The sequence below is a fragment of the Condylostylus longicornis genome, unplaced genomic scaffold, assembly GCF_029603195.1.
Source record: "Condylostylus longicornis isolate FDR11 unplaced genomic scaffold, ASM2960319v2 ptg000044l, whole genome shotgun sequence".
Classification (NCBI taxonomy): Eukaryota; Metazoa; Arthropoda; class Insecta; order Diptera; family Dolichopodidae; genus Condylostylus; species Condylostylus longicornis.
Window position 1 is genome coordinate 272,115 of NW_026578013.1, and position 22,733 is coordinate 294,847.

Sequence of the window (22,733 nt, forward strand, 5' to 3'; positions counted from 1 at the left end):
CTGTTATTTTCAAACAAAAGATTATTTAGAACTTTCAAAAATTTGTAGATTGCGTAAACAAAAAAAAAATTACGCCACGGCTTAGGACTTTTAGTTCTAAAGTAGAAGTTTCAACGCAGCGTGCATAAACGAAAACCCCATATGTATAGTGAAAACTGCGCTTATACTTTATAAATAAATGTTGTAAATCTAGTTTAGTTATAAGCACTCAACTAATTTAGTGAAATTGTTATGAGTAGCACAGTTAAGTCATACGGACTATTTTCCTTCAATAGAGTAAATTATCAAAAATGTATTGCATGTTCTAATATTAGTATATAGTTAGATCTCGTATTTATTTTGTTATTTTCGTAAATTTTTTGTAAATTTGGTTTTTTCTAATATTTTTTTTACATAAATTTCATAAAAAAAATTCTTTTACCTATTTATTTCATTCCAATACTATTATAATAGCACTTAAAATAAAGTCGTTTCATAACAATGTTTGTGCTAACTCAACATACGCCATACTATATAAAAACGTTATATGAAATATTGAACTCAAGTTTAAACGCTAATTCAACGCTGATTCAACTGCAAATTAAATCATCATAAGGCATAATAACAAAAATTATAAGCAACTCACTTTGAGCCCAGTAAAAGATTGATGTATATCCTATTATTTAATAATAGTTTTATCACTACAATTTCTCAGTTAACACTCTCCAATATAGTTAGTAACAAGTGCCACATTTTAATATCAACTTAAAAGAAAATTTAGTTTAATCAATTTAATAAAATTTTAAGAGTTAAAATGTTAAAGTTCTATGAAATTTATTATACATAAACGGCAACACTTTATATTATTATAATTTTCTCTTTTCTCTCATCAAAAATTTGCTTTGTATCCGTTTGTAAACATTTTAATTTTATTTCACATTTTTTTTTTCATTTTAGGTTAAGATTATCATGGAAAGACGACAGCTAGCATAAATACGAGACTTTTTTTTATCAATTTATTTTTCATCCAAAACATCTTAAAAATTTAATTTTATTTTTATTATTTTTTGTTAAAATTAATTTAAAATGTCTACAGATATTATAGAGGTAAGTAAATTAAATCCTTTTAGTGATTTCTTAATTCATAAAATTAAAAAAAAATTTTTTTGATTACTTAAGCAAAAAATCGAATTTTTTTTTTTACCCAATGTTATCTAATTGAAAGACTAGTATTTATATTTATGTTTGTGTTTGTGGTTGTGCGCATTATATGATAGTGTTGGTAGAAATTCTCACGCTTTAAAATGTCAAATTGTTTACAAACAAAATGTGTTATACATTATGTAGAAAAAACAGTAGGGAGACGAACATAACATTGTTTTGTTGTTTGTTTACTTTTATAGAGTTGCATTAAGAAAACATCGGGAATTAAAACAAATTTATAATTTCAAATTGAAAAAAAAAGCGCGAAAATTTAAAATTAAATTTTAATTATTTTATTTTAAAATAAGTAAATCAGAAGCACTTGTAAGTGTTGTCAATAAATATTTTTTTTGAAAAAGAATTTGTGTATAACAATATAAGAGTTTTTTAAACTTATATACGAAAATATAAAATAAAAATTATTGTCTCGCTTATATTTTAGAAAAATGTTGTATGTGTGTTTTTCTAATTATTGTGAATTTATTAAAAGTGTCTTATTAATCTTATTTAAATTAATTATAATATCCAATATAATAAAATTCAATGTGTATAGTACTATTGATGTGTGTATAGCACTGTAGATATTGGCTATAGTGAAATAAAGTGATTTTGTCTTGTACATATGTAATTGTACTTTGTCTGGTTGTATTCTGCCATGTGCGTACATCATAGGTCGTATATCTAACATATCAATGCAGATTTTAATTATCAAGATATTGGAATATTCTGCTTCTCAATATGACTCCTAATGAAATTTCAAATTAAAATTTTTTTTTTTTTTAAATTATGATTAAAATTTATTGAATTATTTCTAAAACCAATTCAAATCATGTAAGCTGTACAAGAAAAATCCGACCATGTTAAGTTTTCGAATTTTTTTGCAAATGCTGTTCTTAACGTTAGAGGCACAAAGCCAGCACAAAGCTTAACGGACAAATTAAATGTAAAGCTATAACCTTAAGAATGGCATTTTTAGAAACACCCTTTGAATACATGCGAAAGGTTTTTTATTTGATATAATCCGTTTACATAATATAGTGTTCCATCACTTCAATTATCACATTTCAGTTGCCAGTTACATAACAATTCTATAAAAATTATTTTAAAGTGAGGTTTGGAAATCAAACATCGTTCACACATTTTTAACAATTAAATATATAGACGTTATTAAATCAGATAAGATTCCTCAACATCCTTTGATAATATTTTTTCATTAGTCCTGAACTGACTATTGTTTTAATAGTCCTACACCTGACTTGTTATTCAGTCCAGGACATTAGTTTCATTATTTTATCAAAAAATAAATGTTCGAATCAAAATAAAGGAGAATGCATATTGTGTGGTCAAACATTTTATAACAAAAATTTTTTTTCAATTTTACAAAAATTAAATAACAGGGCCTTGCCTAAGCATCGTATATAAAATGCTTGTGCTATTTTGCTTTGAAGTATTATGTGTAAAATATTTGTTCAACAAAAGTTAAGTGAATAAAATAATTATGCAGACATAGCTGGTTATTGTCAGTCGTTTTTAAACAGTTCCGACAGCCATTTTAATAGAAATGAGTTAAAGTTTTGTGCTATTTCAAGTTCAAAGATGTTCAACTATAAAATATACAATAATGCTAATTACATAAACGTTCTATTATAATTTAAATGTGAAAAAAAAAATATTATTTAATGGCAATTATCGTTTATGCTTCTGAAAAATTTTTAATTTGTAAATTAAATCTTGGGCAAATGTAAGCTTTTATTCATGTCAATTCAAAAATTTCACTTACATATTTTGTGAACTAATTTTTGTTTTCCAAAAAAATTTCAGGTAAAATGGTATAAAAAAATTTTACAATGGTGTAAACTTATAACAATTGAACCAACAATGTTTCTTTACATGTTTGCTATTATGTTCACATCAGTTGTTGAACAGGCATTTTTTGTAAGGAAAGCATGTCTTGTAAATCATAATTATACAGTTGAAATATGTGATAATATTGTACATCATGAAGAAGTTAATATAAAAGTTCAAGTAAGTTTTATTTCTAAAAAGAAATCAATTATGAGTGGAGCGGTAATGCGTCCAATATTTTAGCATACAACTTCAAATTTTTTTCAATATGAAAGTATAGCTGCACATATATTTCCTATAATATTGGCTTTATTTCTTGGAGCATGGTCAGATAAAAGAGGTAGAAAACTTCCATTATTATTAGGATTAACTGGAAAATTTATATTTTATGTAATGATGATTATAAATGAAAATCAACGTAAGTTTTGTTTAGTTTTTTTAATGAATACATGTACAATTTCATTTATAAGGTTATTTCTAAGATTCTATATGTATTTCTTTTATATTTTAACAAAAATTTTGATTTTGTAGCATCATGGCCACTAGAATACGTAATATATACAGCAACTTTACCATGCTCTTTAACGGGAGGTGATATTGCAATATTTGCTTCAAGTTTTGCATATATAACAGATGTGTCCACATTACAAAGTCGAACAATTCGTGTTACAATTTTAGAAGCTGTAACATTAATAACAACACCAACTGGAGTTGCTCTAGGATCATATTTATTTCATAAAGTTTTAAATAAATCATTTAGTTGGATGTTTGCAATAACTGCCATTATGATATTGACTGCAATTCTTTACACATTTTTAGTATTAAAAGTTAGTTTCGAAATAAAAAAATTAATAAAATTTTCAAAATTATTTTCTCTTTTATTATTTTTAGTGGCAAAGTAATCCAAAACAACGATCTCTAAAAGAATTGGGATGTTGTGGAATTTGGCGTGATTATTTCGATAAGCAACATGTATTCGATTCAATAAAAGTATTAACAAAACGTCGAACTCAAAGCCGAAGATTATTTTTAATATTAATTCTATTCTCAATGGCACTTTATACATTTGTAAGAGATGAAAAAGCATATCTGTTTCTACATACACAACATACATTTGGTTGGGATGTACAAGATTTTAGTAATTATAAAACATTTCAATCATCAGCCTATATTGTGGTTCTATTCATTGCTGTACCAGTTATGAATAAAATTTTTAAATGGAGAGATACTGTAATAAGATTTGAAAAATTTTTATAATTGAGAAATATTTTATTTATTCAATTTTTTTTTCTCTTTTTTAAGGTCATAATTTTATTTGGATGTATTGCACATGCCATTGCACGACTTATTTATTTCTTTGCTGATACCTCACTTATTTTCTATTTAGGTAGTATTGTTTGTTCATTTGGTCCAATTGCTGGACCAGCACTAAGAGCATTTACATCAAAAATAATACCGGTTGTAGAAAGAGGAAAAGTTTTTGCTTTACTTTCTGGTAAGTTTTGTACTGGTCAATATATTACCTTGATCCTTAAATACTCCTTGATACTATAACGTTATTGATAAAAATATTTTTATTTTTAGTTTGTGACAATGCAGTTCCATTTATTAGTGGTGTTCTTTATACACAAGTTTATAATGCTACACTTGGTAGCATGGCTGGATTATTTTTATTAAGTTTTAGTTTTTTAATACTAGCTATTTGTTTAATCTCGTAAGATGAAAATTCAATTTAATAATTCATTTTTTTTTAATGAAAACTTTTATTATTTAAATTATTTTTAGGATAATTCATTTTAAGCTCGGCCATGATCCAATTATAATTACTGAAGAGATTTTAGATAACAAGAGTGAATCAGTAGCAAGTTTAGTTTCAGGAAATTCACCTAAAACCAATAAGGAATTGAATACAAAAACCTGAATAGATTTTCAAAGAAAATTTATAATATTTTTTAGGTTTAATGTTGCAAAAATGCAAATTATTTTTAAAGTGTTCAAATATGGAATGAAATCTTGAAATTTTTAAATATTTATAAAAATTGTGATAAGAATTTTGTTTTTTTGTTAAATTTTTTATTAATTGTTAATTAAGTAGAAACAAAAATGTTTTGATTTACATTTAAATAAATTAAGAATTTTGTAAGAATATTTTAAAAAGTATTGTTAAATGTCAATATCGTAATTATATAACATTGCCATATAATAAAATTATGACACTCACTTTATAGATTCCCCATTAATTTTCTTTTAATGACATAGAGAAATAAAAAGAAAATTTCAAATTCTAAATTATTTTTTCATATTTTTGCTTTATATGAGACTTCAGAATCGAAAAATTTGTGCTAAAAACAGAAAAGAATTGTGTTTAGTTGCTAAATTAAGAAATTATTTCATACTTAGTCCTATACGTAAGCATTCTATTTACTATATTATGTTCATTAATTAAATTAACTTACATGCACTATTTTTAGTAACGAACGCGTCCAATACTATTAACAATATTAAATTAAAAATAAGGTCTCCTGCTCTAAATTTGTTACAGCACATTTTAAGGAAATCTTAAATCTTTGAAAATTACTTTTCAAAATAGAAGGAAATTGGCATATTGTTGCAAGACTTTTAAGTAATCTAAGAATTGATCCAAAAACGTCAATATTATAAATTTTTCTAACGTAAAACTACAAAAATACTAAAGTATACTCAAATTTTAAGATGCTTTTATTTGACATTTTCAAAATTCTTAATTATTATAAAACATTTTGGATCAGTTGACATTTACAAAATTCTTCAGTTTACAAATTGAATCATAAAACTTTGATCAATGCTTGCGTTTTACATCCAATTTGGATGTCGTAGAAATTTTACGATATTTTGCAATATTTTACGATAATAAGCTCAATCAATAAATCTGTCATCTATTAATATTAAAGTTTTAACTGATTAATTAATAATTGACAAAATTGATTGACAAAACATTCCCTTAAGTCATTTCCAGATTCAATAATCAATCAAATTCATGTCAGTGTCAATATTTGAGCATTAACATTATTGTTACATTATTGCTTAACCGAATAAAATGTCAAAGATTATAAATTTATGACTTAGATAATGCTATCAAATCGTATATTAAAAAATTTCTAATTTAAAATTAATACAATTTTAGTTATACACAAAATATAACAAAAACATAAAATTTGATTATTCTTGAATTTCATTTCATGTAAATAATATTATTGAAATTTTTGAATATAATTATGTATAATAATTTATGTTTCTAATAATTTTTTTTTCAGAAAATTAAAGAATGGATACACTCAATTACTGTGGAACCAACAATGTTTCTATATATGTTTGCTTTTATGTTTACGACGGTAGTTGAACAAGCATTTTTTGTTAGAAAAGCATGTTTAGTTAATCACAACTATACAGTTGAAATATGCGACAATATAAAAGATTATGAAAATATTACAAAAGAAGTTCAAGTAAAATTTTTATATTTTCAAATTTAATAAAAATTTATTGAATTCATATTTGAAAATAAATTTATATTTATAGGTTACAACCTCCAATTTTCATCAATTAGATAGTATCGCTGGTCATATTTTTCCAATTATATTAGCATTATTTTTGGGTGCTTGGTCTGATAAAAGAGGACGAAAACTTCCATTATTATTCGGTTTATTTGGAAAATTAATTTATTCTTTAATGATTATTGTGAATGATAATCAACGTAATTTTCTCATTAATTTTATATATTAATATTTTTAGTTTTGTAATAAATTTATAATTCAAAAATTTTACAATTTAAATTTTAGCTACATGGCCACTAGAATATGTTATATTTACTGCTACAATGCCTTGTGCCTTTACTGGTGCTGATTTAGCTATTTTTGCATCATGTTTTGCATATCTTACTGATGTTTCAACATCCGAAAATCGAACTATTCGTGTTACAATTTTAGAAGTTGTTTATTTAGTAACTGTACCAACAGGAGTTGCATTGGGTTCATATATGTTCAATAATGTTTTAAATAAATCTTATACATGGATGTTTTCCATTAATGCCAGTTTATTAATTGTGTCAATTATTTATACATTTGTGGCATTAAAAGTAAGAAAAATTATTTTTTTTTTTTAAATATTTTTATTTAATTATTTTATATTTATTAATAAATTTTATTTTAGTGGCAAACGAATCCGCGACAAAGACCCTATAGTGAATTAAATGCATGTGGTTTTCTACCAGATTTTTTCGATAAACAACATGTTTTTGATTCTATAAAAGTTTTAACGAAACATAGAACACAAAATCGACGATCATTTTTAATAATAATAATGATAACAATGGGTTTATATACATTTGTAAGAGATGAAAAAGCATACCTTTTCCTTTACACACAATTTAAATTTAAATGGGGCGTCCAACAATTCAGTAATTTTAAAACATTTCAATCTTCAGCTTATGTAGTCGTTCTTCTGATAGCTGTTCCAATAATGAATAAAGTTCTAAAATGGAGAGATACTGTAAGTTAAATTCATAGCAAAATAAAATACAAAAATATTTTTTATTAATCAAACATTATTAAAATCATATTTAGGTTATAATTTTATTTGGTTGTACTTTTTATGCAATGGCTCGTCTCATTTATTTTTTTGCAAATGTTCCATACGTTTTCTATTTGGGTGGTATAGTATGTGCTTTTGGTCCAATAGCTGGACCAGGAATAAGAGCATTTACATCAAAATTGGTACCAATTAGAGAGAGAGGAAAAGTTTTTGCTTTACTTTCTGGTAATTTTTAAATCTATAAGCATTCAATCCAATTCATTTTCCTTGAATGGTTGACAATGAAATATGGTTAATAAAATAATTTTTTTTTAATATAGTTTGCGATAATGCCATTCCATTTATAAGTGGTGTACTTTATACACAAGTTTATAATGCAACCGTTGGAAGGATGGGCGGCATTTTTCTTTTAAGCTTTAGTTGTTTAGTTTTAGCAATATGTTTAATGACGTAAGCATGCTTAAATTAATGTATTAACAAAATATTGTTTTATAAAAATTAAATTATATATTTTATTTTAGAATTGTTCAATGTAGACTTGGAAATAAGAATATTGTGGTCACAGAAGAGGATCCTCCAACTGATGATAAAGATTCTGTTAGCAATATTATCGTAGAGAATGAAACTGAAAAAGATATTCAAAATAGAAAGATTTAATATTTGCAAATTTATGCAAAAATATTGTAATAATATTAAAATTTAAAAGACATGAAATACAAGGAAACTAATTAACAAAATATTATTTTGGCATCAAAAAGACATTGTTAAAATTTAGAAATACTGTAATTAGTTATTGTTAAAATTTAGAAAAAAGAAAAATTTGTTTTAAAATTATTCCGACATTTCCATAAAATTGTTACTCAAGGCACATGTATCTCATAGAAATTTTATAAAAATTAAATTTTTTTAAAAAAAAAATTATCAAAATTGTATTCTTATTTTTTACTGAGGTGATAACATTTTCCAAATTAAGACAATCTATCTCAAACTATCAAAACTAGAGCTATGTACCTGACTTTAATAATAAAATATTCTTTAATCTTTAGGAATAAATTCTCTTTAGTTGCTCAAGAATCAAAACTTCGTAAATCGCTTCCTAACTTTAAAATTCAAATTTCCATATTTCCATTAAAAACTTAAAAACTAAGAAAAAAAAAATTACACCTAATTGTTCTATTGAAATATAGATGTCACTTTTAAAATTTTTATGAGCTACTCCTATACATATGCAAATATTTTTAACAATACAATTGATTCAATTTTTATTGTGCAGCATTTTTACAAAGTTCTTCTGTCGTTTTACAAATTTTATTTATTTTTAGATAAAGTTCTTTGTTTTTCAGCTTGTTCCACAATTTTTTCTTCAACAAAAAGTCCTTTGCGACGTCTAACACTATCCATGTATAAACGTGCACGATTTGCAGAATCAGCTTTTTCACCAAAATGCATATATTCCTCTTCAGTTGATGGTACCCAAAATGGATCAATGTCGATTATCTAAAATTAATAAAAGAAAACAAATTCAAATTTTAATTAATCCTTGATATAATTACAATATCAAAAAAGAAACTAGTTAATAAAATACAGAAGTGTTTAAAATCGCAAAGCATAGAGAACGCTCGGAATTATTACAATTTTTAGCCAAATTTGAAGATCGAAAGAATCAAGAAAGAAACCCAAAAGAGAGAACCCAAAAAATTTCTATTGGTTACTTAGTAGGTATAAGAAAAATATTGAAAACCGTAAAGATAGTGTCAAAGTAATAAATTGCCTTAATCGCATAGATTTGTTTTCTTCTTCACCAAAAAAATAAATTAAAATTTTTATTTTTCTTCCGTTCACTTTTTTCATTTGTTTCCTGTTCTTTCAAATAACTTCAACTTAAAATACTAATATAGTAATATGAAACCTTGATATTATAAAAAATTCCAGAATATTTTTAAAAATTCTCTTTGGTTAAAAATTTATACATTCAACAATGATCTTCACATACCGAATGTATCTATAAACGCATTAAATTGTAACAGCAGAGCGTATAAAGCTTAAAATTAAAAGTTGAACCCAAAATTTCATTTTAAGTCTACGATCATTTCTTAGGCATATTATGGCTTAATGATTAAAATCGGTAAAATTAATTTTCTGATCTTCATGTATACTATTTCACTATAAAACAAGCCCTGTTTGATGTTACTGGTTAATAAACTAAATTAAATTTTGTGTTAATTTTAAAGATTCCGCATGTAATTATTGGACTTCCCAAAAATTTATCATTAGAAATAGAGATGAAATTCAAATTATACTAGGGGGCATCAAATTATAAAGAAAAATAAACTTATTCAACTGACACTCGATTAGATTACCAGCAATTTTTTATGTTAATTTGAAGGCTATATTATGTTAGACTGTCATTTAATATTCATATACATATATATATATAATATATACATACACACACATATAAGTAAATATCCACATTATAAAATTCGTAGAAGAAAAATCGAAATGTTTTACATGGGTAATTTTTAATTCTGATTTCTGAATAAAAGTAAAAGACAAAGTTGTTAGCAATAATTAGTGATGATGGTTAAAAGTTCCAGCATCTTGCAAATAGAACGGTAGGTTTAAATGGTTCTTCTCTTTCGCAGTAAATAATTATGATGACCAATAAGAAATTTATTAAGAAATTTATAACCGGAAACGAAATATAAACGAAGAGTAAGTATGATTTTCTCATAAATATTTTTGGATTCCAATTTAAAATCATTTAAATTTAAAATAAGTTATTTAATTAAAATATAAATAAAATCTATGAAGGTGAACAGTTGGTATTAAAAATTTGAATTTGAAAAGAAGAGCCTTAAAACATAGTCTAGAACTGAATTTTGAATTTAAAGAAAACTCACGAACGTCATATAAAACTTGTATCCCGAATTGAATATAATATTACAAATTTTCTTTTTTCTGATATTATAGTACTCTAAAATTTACTGTTACATCAGATCCTATTAAGAATAAGATGAAATTTCCATTTAAATTCTAATTAATCTAAAATGAATTTCAATAGAAAATTGTTCATTTTTACTTTAATTTTCCAATTAAAATATCACAATATTTCTCGAAAAATTTAAATTAAACTAAATTTAATCTATAAGATCTAAATTAACAAAATGCAATATACTGAATTTTGTTGAAAAGCTTTTGGATGAATTTTCCAAGTATTAAGTGAAATTTAAATGAAAATATCATTGCCATTTTGAATCATAATTTTCTTATAAAAGATAAAAATTCAAAAATTCTTACAAAATATTAAAAAATTTTCCAATTTCCACTGGTATTAGTCATTCATTTTCATTAAGAATATTTTTCCATCCAATATGATTGAAAATCTAAATTAATTTTTATTTTTTTAATAAAAACTTTGTTCATACTAGCTACTTATCTTTTTATAACATCTTCCAAATGAAATTTCATGCTTATTACTAATTATACGTATTTATTGAAAAATTTATACAGAATGTCTCGTATCTAAGTCGACAGTCCCACATAACATTTGTATAGGTTTTTTTTTGGAATTGTTACAATTTTTGTTTTTCTATAGAGAAAATCTTCACAACTCAATTAATTGTGAGTTGCAAAGACTTTTACTTTTTGAAAATTGTAAACATGATTCTCTTTCCGTATTAGATAATCGTATGGTTGCATATAATTTGGAAACTTGAGAACAAGGATTTTCTCAGGAATATCTATATTACTTATACCAGTCTCATATTTCGGAATCCTTATGACTTTAAAGTAATTTTTCATTTTAAAAAAAAAATCTTAATTTTTCATGTGACATAACATTGCACATAATTATGTATAGCAGTGCACTTAACAGCAGATATAAGACATTCTGTACATCATGTTTATTTACTGTTTATCATATAGATTTCTGATTGTGGTGACAATACCTTATCAACCTCTTTGACTCTTTTAAACTTTTAACTTAAAAAAACAATTTTCCTTTTACAAACGGCAACAATCTGTGAATTTGTTAAGAAAAACAGGACTAATTTCCAATAAGATTTCTAATACACTTCAAATGCAAGGTGATATTTAACACCCTGTACCTAATTATAGGATTAATATTTAGTGTTGTTCAATTACTAGAACTACCCAGGCACTTCTTACTTAAGCTTACATTTTAGTCTATTTAAGAATTAAAAGTTTCTTTTCAATTAAAAATTTTATAATATGCAAGTAATATAGAAAAAATTGCTTCCCTTTATACAGAAATTTCCTATCTTAATTTTTAAATTTAAAAATCAACCAAGTTTCTCAAACTAATAATGTAATTATATGATCTTGTATCTATGTTCGTACTATTTTTTTTTTTTTGTTAATTAAAAATCTCATATAATATTATAACAAAATTTTTTAATAGTCTGACTGTTGCGCCTCTACACAAAATATATAGCTTTCTGTACATACATAAAAATTAGGACTGCCTTCAAAATCCGATCGTAGTATTTTTACTCTAATTTTGTGCATTATTCTTTTGTGGACTCAAATTGCATTTTATATATCAAGTGTTCCCTTTTTATTATTTCGTATATAACACAAAATATTTTGCTAATTGCCTTGTAAAAGTTAGAAGATCTTTTAGCAAAAGAGCTGTAGCAGATAACGTGGCATTTGTTTTAAAAACCAAGTTAATATTATTAGTGAACGCTTATTTTAGAAAACATCAAATTTTTATGTGATGCATACTAAACAACATTGAATATTGTCTAAAATTTTCTTGCAAATGCATAAATTTTCCTGACAAACTAACAAACTGGAGATACATTATTTTATACACCGCATACTTTTCTTGTTGTTGTTGATTTTAATTTTATTCCTCGATTAATTGCTAAATAACTTGCAAATTAACGAAATAAATTTCTGTAATTTTATTTTTGGGTTTAGAGTCTGTATGACTATCTCTCTGGAAATACTCCTACTTTAATTAATTAAAAAACCCCGCTTCCAATATATCAAACGGCAACTCTGATATAAAGACATAGTAAATCTGTAAATCCAAATTTGGTGAACCAATTATCTTGAAGGAGAGAAAAAAACCAATTTCCTGAAAGCAATTTGTTTTCATTTTTAAATTTAAAATAAAACAAAAAAAAAATCTCCACATACAGAAAATAAAAATTTTATTTAAAGGGTTTTTATAATCCATTCAAGAAAATATTAAAAAAAAAAAAGTAAAAAAATATAGGATTAAAAAAAAAATAACAAAAAGCAAAAAACACTTTTAGCCGCAGAAAACGATTAAAAAATAACTTGTAATAAAAAAAAAAAAAAAAATTTTTTTCTTAAATAACAATAAAAATCTACAGTAGCAAAACTTTAACAGAAATAATTTAAAATTTTTTTAAGACGTTTACCTGCCACTTAAGTATTTTCGCGATCGCTAAAATTTTATTTCTGTTTTTATGGTCTTCCTATACTGTACATACATACTTATGTATATATGTATAATATATATGTAAATATAATTATGTTTCTACATTTTCATGTTCATTTATTTTAAATGTTACGACGATCTTTTTAGCTGGTCAAATTGTTATACTTACATAGGTATACTGTGTTATTCTAGATCCTACACATACATACATAATATGTTTATTTCAGTTTAACTATATGAAAAAGAGGCTTTCATTCTTGAACACTATGGGATAATGATAATTAAGTGTAAATCTTTTAATTATAAAATTTAGAAATTGCTTGCTACGAGTATCTTCAGTTTCGACTCAAAATGTTCATTTGACAAAAAAAAATGAGCTAGAAAGGATTTGATTTGCAACATTCAAGATTCAAAATTTTGATGAAATTTCTAAAGTAAATTTTATTATATTTGAGAATGCAAAAAAAAAAACCGTTTGCAGTTCTAACTTCGAGAGATCTTATTAGTTAAAATTACGCTGCACTGCAATAGAACTATACTAAAGTATCGTTGCCAACAAAAAACCCTAGTGTAATGTCAATAACGTCTTCCTATAATTTTTCGACATTCTCTACTAATTAAGCATATGAATATAAAAACAGAAAAAAAAATTTTATGCTATCGATTTGACAGAACATCTTTTGCAATTTTACCATTAAAAACTGAATGCTGATTGTAGCAAACAACAAAAACGTACTACCAATTGTAGATCTTTGTTAGAATTTTAAACGCAAATTTTATTACCAAGATGGTTATTCTATGTCGCATGGCTCCGTATTTATAAGAATTTGCAGGAAAAATCCACAACCTTTTTTTTCATCAGACTGCAACTCGAAAACGGGCATACCTGCATTCCCCAACCATGAAATATTTCACTGGCAATTAATTAAAGAATCATGCCTGAAATTATTTGCTACCTTATGTGAATGACCCTGTATATTTGATAAGTTGAATATAATTCAAGTTTCGATTTTCCTAAACAAATTTTCTCTACATATCCTGCTTTAAATTTAATCTATTGTAAATTTTAATCGAATTTCTTAATTACAATTTTACGTTCTTAATACATCAGCCAATCAAAGAAGAATCAAGGAAGTTATTTGAAAATATCCGAGAATGAAATTTATAATCTCATTATCATAAAAGTTAAAACATTTTACCTTTAAGGCTCTAATATTATCTGATATGTCCCGATAAATTAGAATTTTTTTAAAAGTTATATTTTAGATTAAAATAAATGTGTATACAAACTGAAAAGAAAAAATTCCAGAAGCAAAATGTATGAATGAATATTTTGTAAAACATAAAAATATACACATATAATACAAACACATAATATTCATAAATTAACAAAATTTCAAGGATCTGACACTCTTAATGTCGTTTCACATCACATACAACTGATATGATTGCTCTCGGACTCATGTTAATGGGCTTTTAATAAAAGGTTTTATCATATAATATCCACATAGGTTCAAAATCATCTTTATTTTATGTTTGGTGTTATGTTCTGCTCTTATTATTGTTATTTTTCTTGTTATATCCTTTTGCATAATGAATTTTAAGATTTATTTTATTTTATGTCTTTTAGTATTTTCATTTTTATTGTTGTTGTTTATGTTGTTTTAAGTTTTTAAGTATAATTTTTTATTTTTTAAAATTAATTAATTCAATCTATACTCTAGTCAAAGAGAAATCAAACTCAGACAGACAAAATACGTAGAAGAAGAAACGTAGACCTGCAATTTTTATTTTTTTATTTAATTTTTCATTTTGTTCTGGGGGGATTTTTAAAAAAATTAAAAAAAAAATATCAAATGGAACCGGAAATAAAAGTCTCCCATCAAAATTAATTATAAAAGCGAAAATAAGAAAGAATGGAAAAAATACAAAACTTTATTAAATGAAATTTTTAAAAATTTCAAATTAAATTCGAAATTTGTAAGGAGTTTTTAAGGAACTGGAAATGGTAAATTAAATGGAAAGCAAATGTGATCAGTGAATTAATAAAAAATAAAGCTGTTGTTAGGGATTTTAATAATTTACATTGTTTGTAAATTTAAGAGATAAGTGAACAAAGGCGTTAACTAACATTTTGAGGAAAATTGAGCAGCTCGGATAGAACATCAATAAATTTCATATATTTTCAACTGTTATTAGTCTAATAGCTAGAAAGTTAATAGAAGACAAGATTGGCAGTGTACATAGGACTTAAATAACAAAATAACAAATAATATTATTACAATTTGTTGATAAAACAAAATGTGTTAAGATGCAAATAAATGTAATTAAACCCCTTTGTCCAATTACCGCTTCAATTTTGTGTTATTTGAAATTTAGTCCTTTAAAGCTCTATTTTTGTCAGTCTAACGCCCAATTTGAAGTAAATTTTTTCCAAAAATTTTTAAATTAAATTAAAAATTCTAAAATAAAAAAAAAAATTTTAAACTTTTTGAAGAAATTTCAGAGATTGTTTTAAAAAAAACTTAAAACTTAAATTCTTACACGCCTCATTTGCTATAGATTCATATTGATCATCATACGTCTGATTCAGATACATAGATTCAATCAGATTTCGGAGCTCATTTTATATAGTCACCGGATGAACATCATCTATTCATATTTAGTAATGCTTTATTAATTTTGTTAAAATGAAAAAGAGAATTAAGAAATGGAAATTCGAATATTTCTTATTTTTCTCAGTAGGATTTTTTTTATATAATCTATGCAAAAAAATTCAAAATGGAAGCTTAAACTTTATCACCATCGCTACAATAAAATTACTGAATTTTTCATCCGGCAATTGAAAACTTGTTGTTATAAGAGGGTTCCAAACCCTATTGAACATTCACCATGTAGAAAATGATAATATTAACAAAAAAAATCTCCACTAAGTTTCGCAAGTTTATGTATTTAAAATTGAACGAAATTTCTACACTTGTCGGTAAACAATTACATTTTTTATAATAAACATAATTATTATATTAGATCTGGAAATATTTAGCATAGATAGATCTGGTACCTATTAAATCTGCTAAACTGAATCGAAACTGTAATTACTAAGTTGAATATTAGACTAAACTCGGAATTAAGTTTTAATATTAAAGGAGTTAGGAGGAGGATAAAGGAGTTAGAAAAATTACTCAAAAAACAAATACGGGGATTTAAGAAACAAATTTGAAGAATTAGTAGAACTCGAAATTTTTTTCTAATCACATGCCCTATAATACCAGAAGCCTTCGACAATTAATTATTTCGATTAGTGATTTGGAATCTTGGGAACCAAAATACCAAAAGTAGTTTTTATTTTCATTTTCTATACCTCACATTTTACACATATCGGCCTTCGTGTCGGTCACTAATATTTTACAGCAATTTTATTATTTTGTTAGGCGAATAATAATTAAAAACAATAAAATTAATGAATTTATTTTTTTTTTAAATTGCATAGTATGCAGTCCGTATCTTAAAATTTCCTCGGACAACCATAATATTATAAATATACTATTTTTGTAATAATACTGTTAACCAAAATATAAATTTAATAGAATCATAACTTGTTCAACAAAAAAATAATAAATATAAAAAAAAACAACCGTCTTATTCATATTATGAATAAAAAAAAAACTACTCCGTACACCATAATTACATGTAAGAAAAGAAGAAGACTCTCGAAATGACCTAGAGCATTCATTTCGCTGTTCTTTAACTTATACACCTACCTACATACAAATGTACATAGATCATAAAATCATAAAAAGGAAAAAGCTATATACAACAACATTAACCACAAAAGATGAAAAACACAAAACATTAAAAAAAAAAAGTATTTTGAAAATAAAAGAAACCCTCATTTATTTGTAGTTTAGTTGATTCTGAAAATTGCTACTGCAGCCAGGCACACGTACACATCGCGTCATTTTTTTTGTTTTTAATTTGAAACCAAATATCACAAAAAAAAAACCAAGAAAAAACCCAAAAAAAAAAAGGAAACTCCAAAATTTTTATTTTTTTATTCACGTACAATTTTTTTACTGAAAGTAACACACAATAGTCATAAAATATACCAAAAAATAAAAAAATTATATTATAATAACTGACAAAAAAAAAAAAAAGTAAAAGAAAACCGGGCCTATAACTAAACTCGAGATTATTTATATTTAGCTTAAGATACACTTGGTTCTTATATTATCATTATTATTTTTATTTTTATTTTTATTATTGCTATACGTAAGAATATGATGAGCTACAATTATACTCTCCAGCAGCCCCATCGCAGACAAAAAACTTTGAAGTAAGAGTTTTCATTAAAGTTTATACTATCTTTATCTGCATATGTACAAATATATGTATATGTTAATATAAATTGTTCTCTACTTACACACATATAATACCATTACCAGGGACACAGTAACCCTTTATGTCATATGTATAATATCATAATTAATAAAATAATTATAATTAATAAAAATGTAATTTTTACCTAGAGCAAAATAGTGATTTTTCCTGGAAATCATCTAGTTTACAACCGAATTATCTGGGAAAGGGACATCGCACAAAAAAAAATTAATAAGAGGTAATTTGAAGACCGACTCGAAATCTTTTAAATCTTTTAATTAAAAAAAAATATTGTTTTGATTTATTGATTATTGCGGCCCCCCGAATGATACACATAGACCAACTAGGCCCGTTGTAGTACCGCCGGATCTCTCCCTTTCCACTCCTAATCCGAACCAGCCCAAGCTCCTCAAAAATCGGTTCAAATTCCTAACGCTTACATTCGTTGAAAAGCGTATTTTTTTTAAAAAATTTAAAAAAAAAAAATTTAATAGGGTAAATTTTTTAATAATTGACCACTTCGTGAAAAATTTGACATTTGTTTTTGACTTATTTCCTTTACGGCTTCTTCAGTAGTGCCTTAAATGACCAACAGTTTTGTCTTAAATAAAATTATCTTAGAGAAAATTTTAGCTTTTCATTTCATATTATATTTTTTTTGAATCGGTCAATTATGGAAGTTATAGCCACTTAAGTTGGTACATATTTCTGTCGAAACCAAAAATTTGCAATTTAAATTTGGGAGGTTAAATTTTTTTTGCGGCTCTCCTCCCACGGTTAATGTTTTTCATAAAATTGTCCCATCTTTCTGCAATCGAGATTATACCACGTTACAGGTTCTCCCATGAAAAAGCATTCCTCTAACTACGAGTACATAAAAGAAAGGAAACACTACTTCATGAAAATATGGAAAACAATTTGCTAATAATTTCTTTATCCATCTGTAACTCAGTATATAAAAAATAAAAAAAACTCAAAATAATTTGATAATGCTGATGTGCATTTTTTGTTTTATCTAAAATTAATCAAACGCCCCTGACTAATATATACTTTTTGGCTTCTACTCTTACCCGTGTATGCAAACACATTTCATTTAACAAAAAAAAAAAATATGAGTAAAGGTAACACAAAAAAAACTACATTAAAAAAAAGAAGAAACGTGGGGCATAAACAGATTAAAAACATGTCGAGACTCAAGAGTAATTTACGAATTGGCTACTGAAATACGTAGAGATTATTATCTTCTTCTGTTTTCATTTTTATTTTTTCATTATTATTATTATTATTATTATTATTTTTGAAGAGCCTCATCATTTCATCTCGACAGCAAATATCTTATGAAGAAACAAAAAATCATAGCAACAACAAAAAATCACAACAAATTAAATAACCAACTAAAATATCAATAATAAAATTTTAATCGATCTTTCCGACTAATACAATTAATTGCAATTTATATTACTCATTTCCTGTTTCATTTAGCAAATTTAGAGCTTTTGATAAATTCATTGAGACCCTCTGCATTTGAATTCGCCAGACCCGTAGCTTGCAAAAAGAAATGCGAATCAATTTATCTCCTCCTTCGTAAATCACTTTGATGCAGTCGTCAAACGAATGTAGAGTATCAATCGGAATGGAATGGTGATATATCGCAAGGGTCTTTCAGCGCGAATTGATTCGTCTTTGAATTTTGCTTACTAGCTTCAAATTGATATACATTTTCTGCGATAGGCACCATACTGAAGCACAAGTCACCACAGTGAAGCACCGTACATTAGCACGGGTCTCGTCACCATCGCTTACGAGTTAAAGTTAAAAACTATTATGAAAAAGAAAGAGGAACAACTACGGAACTTAGCAACATTTCGATGTCCATATAAAATATTCACATACACATTTGTACGTCTATGCATTTCAGTTGCCATTTGTCAGGCATATGTCTATGCATGATCGTTTATCTTGGTAAACATAAAATAGATTGGTAGATTATTTTGTCAGCAAAAAAAAAAATCTCGTCATTTAGAAAACAATTTCTTACAAAAGGTTTTTTTTTTAAACCTTGGAAAGAAACTCGAATTTTTTTATTTGATTAAAATACGTCAATATGCAATATAACAGTTTGTAGAGTCGGACAAAAATATTTGCCTAAAATTAATAAATATAAAAAATCCCTATTAAATACTAAAATAATGGTAACAGTCAATGGCAAAAATAAAAAATATTAAGAATATAAAATGAAAAAATAAACCAGTCAGCAGTCCGAATAAAATCTTTATGTATAGATTTCAAATCACAGGGTGACACTTTATAAATATTGCGGATACATTTATTTTGTTGAAAATAAAAAAAAACAAAAACATTTTTTTTAAGGTTATAATTGAACAGAAATTGTTGTTGATGATGGAATACAAAAGCCTTACAAAAAAATAAGAACAAAAAAATAGAAAAACAATAATAAATACACAAAAAGAAATGAAGATAAGTTTACAGGTAAAAATATACAGGTATATTCTTCAATTTCTTCTTTTGATCGTATTCTTCTCGCTCCTTTTAAAAAATTTTATTTTTTATTTTTATTATTTTTTTTTTAAATAAAGAAAAAATATTGTAAATCATTTCTTTTCAGTTCTGTTCAATTCTTTTTTTGTATAAGTTTTTTTTTTTTGGCTTGTTTTTCTTGTGTTTTTTTGTCTTATGAAGTGGATTTCAGATTTAAGGATTTAAAGAAAACAAAAAAAAATTTATTTATTTTTTTATATTTTTTTTTCTCAATTCTAAGGATAATAAAATAAATCAGAATATTGTGCTGCAATATAGCGTGACTTTCGTTAAATGAAAATCTAAATCATGTCCATCCGATACAAGAGTATAAAAGTTCATATTGCGTACATGTTGTACACTACATACACATATGGGCTTAGGCAAGCATACATATGTATGTATGGTAAGAGAAAAAAATAATAATCGTTAAAATATAATAAAATAAAATTGAAAGATTAACGCAGATCATGTGTGAGATGATCTTGAAATGAGAATAAAATTAAAAATCAATATGAATGGAATTGAAAAAAAAATTATGATGATGAATTTTAAAACGTGAAAATAATTTACATATGTATATGATCATTATTATGCACATGTTATTCACAAATCTACTTAAAATACTAAATTTTTTTTTTAATATTTATTAAAGAATCAATCATATTTTCAGAAGATGTAAATAAATTTAAATTGGATGGATACCAGGTTTTCACTCTTCAATAATTAATTTAAGGAGTTATTTTAATAAAACAAGGCAAAAAAAAACTCTTCTCTATATAGAGTTCTTTAGAGATTTTCTAATATTGATGTGTCGATAAAAAAAAAAACTTTATTATAACTAACGTCGCAATACGTTAGTTATTCGCATAACACCAACCCTAGGTCAAAAAGGAGGCTTATTGGAATCCAATCCTAGAAATCGGCAACCCCTCCGAAAAATCTTATCAGCAACCCGTGCCAATAGCGATATCCGATAATTCATCCAGCTTACAAAAGAAAATTCAACCAAAATATGCGTCTCTTCTTCCACATCGAGAACGGACCCTCGTAGAGAATCCTATTCACATCCTAAACCGCAGGCCCAAATCACCTCTAGTATTCGAAAGTAGCGATCGAGGCCTTATATTATTTCTTACATCACATAACGACCGGAGAACCTAGTGATAAAACAGATATCCTTTACACGAATAAATTTCTTTAATGGCCGGAGAGCAGACCAGTCTATTAAGTCGCTCCTTCCACCGGTCACCGTCTTTCGAACTCATCAGTTATCAAACTCATACTAAAACGAACTGCCTTTTGTACTCTTATAGCCATTTGATCTTCCAATTTTGTAATGTAAATTAAAAAACCTGCTTAAAGTCCGTGATAGAAACCTAAACCATAAACAGATCTACAAAATAATACAGGTAAATTTAGAATGAACTAGTTTCTCTCAAAAAACTTGAAAGTTATTCCTTGGACACTTGTGAACGCTCTACTAATTTTCAACGTATTTAATTTTTTTTATATTATTACATTATTAATTTACCTCCCAATGACTGAATACCAACTGTGGACATGCTAATCCTGATGTTTGTTTACGTATCTCTTGTGCAAAATTAAAAGATTCAATAACAGGAAGTACAGCTGTTACAGAAAAATTACCGCTACCGTGTATTAAATCACCAGCTAATATTCTACCATGACGTCTTCCAATAACTGCATACATTTTGCCTAAAAATAAAATTGAAAAAAAAAAATGTTAAAATATTGAATAATGAAATATAATTTGAATTTGATCAAATAATTATGAATAATTTTATTTGATCAAATCACAAAAAAAAGTGAAATTTTTACTATTTAAGGACTCTTCATACGTTACTTTAAGGTTAGATTCAAAAGCCCACTTTAAGGTAGACCTAGGCTATATACGAGTATGTTCGTTGGGATATCACTTGATTCCCATATCCCTATTCTAACATGAGCCAGTCTAAGTTTTAATAAAGCGTCGCATATAAAAGAAAACGTGGTCCTTTGGCATTTGGATTCGCAAGGTTCGTTGTTTAGAAAAGGAATGCACTCCAAAAAAATCTCCGCCTCACCTTTGCCACCTTTGGTAAACGAAGCTATTGGAAGGGAAATGTTTCATGCGTACTTGACGATGTCGCAAGAAATGACAGTGATAGTGATAAACAATAGAACCCAATATACAGTTCTTTTAATAAAATTTCTGAATTATAACTTTTATCGAAAAACAGCAATTAATAATAAATTATCTTTCCGACTATTTTATCATCAAGATACGTCTTGTTATATAACTGTAAAAACTGAAATTTCAAAATTTCTTCTATCAATGTTTTGACAGCAGTTTATATTTGCATAATCTAGTAAAGTAAAATTTTATATGCATACATGCATATGTACATATGTATACTAAAACTGTTTACAGATTTTTTTATTTTTCATATATCCATCGAATCATATCATTGTATATAAAGGGATGACATTAACAGAAAAAAGAGAACAATACAAAATACAAGCCTATATATGAAAAATTTTTCATTTTTCTATAAACGAACTCAAAATATCTACAAGGCAGAAATATCAAGCCCTTTTTACGCTCAATTTTCTCTAGTGCTCTATTATGTGTATAAGAAGTTATTGGTCAGTAAAGTGTGTACGCTGTTTTACGCTAGACAAAATCGAAAAATTTGTCTTCGTTGCTAACCCGGGAACATGCTTAATTTGATCCAATACGTACTCGCTAAGCTCTCCAAACATACAAACATAGATGTAATAATAA

General features: G+C 25.6%; 3 protein-coding genes across 3 annotated transcripts; 2 read left to right on the forward strand and 1 right to left on the reverse strand.

Moving 5' to 3' along the window:
• Positions 1-955: 955 nt before the first annotated feature.
• Positions 956-4,956, forward strand: LOC129610198 (proton-coupled folate transporter-like). The gene is made up of 8 exons (XM_055522650.1): positions 956-1,086; positions 3,004-3,207; positions 3,271-3,445; positions 3,559-3,854; positions 3,919-4,257; positions 4,330-4,522; positions 4,612-4,741; positions 4,813-4,956. Exons 1-8 carry the CDS (start codon positions 1,066-1,068, stop codon positions 4,946-4,948), a joined length of 1,494 nt encoding a protein of 497 aa, XP_055378625.1. The 5' UTR covers positions 956-1,065; the 3' UTR covers positions 4,949-4,956.
• Positions 958-8,467, forward strand: LOC129610199 (solute carrier family 46 member 3-like). The gene is made up of 8 exons (XM_055522651.1): positions 958-1,086; positions 6,321-6,509; positions 6,583-6,757; positions 6,843-7,138; positions 7,213-7,551; positions 7,626-7,818; positions 7,914-8,043; positions 8,115-8,467. The coding sequence occupies exons 1-8, from the start codon at positions 1,066-1,068 to the stop codon at positions 8,248-8,250; spliced, it is 1,479 nt and encodes a 492-aa protein (XP_055378626.1). The 5' UTR covers positions 958-1,065; the 3' UTR covers positions 8,251-8,467.
• Positions 8,468-8,806: 339 nt separating this feature from the next.
• LOC129610459 (elongation factor-like GTPase 1) lies at positions 8,807-21,838 on the reverse strand. The gene is made up of 3 exons (XM_055523057.1): positions 21,813-21,838; positions 21,480-21,664; positions 8,807-9,090 (listed from the first exon to the last, which is right to left on the reverse strand). Exons 2-3 carry the CDS (start codon positions 21,657-21,659, stop codon positions 8,902-8,904), a joined length of 369 nt encoding a protein of 122 aa, XP_055379032.1. The 5' UTR covers positions 21,660-21,664; positions 21,813-21,838; the 3' UTR covers positions 8,807-8,901.
• Between the last annotated feature and the right edge of the window lie 895 nt (positions 21,839-22,733).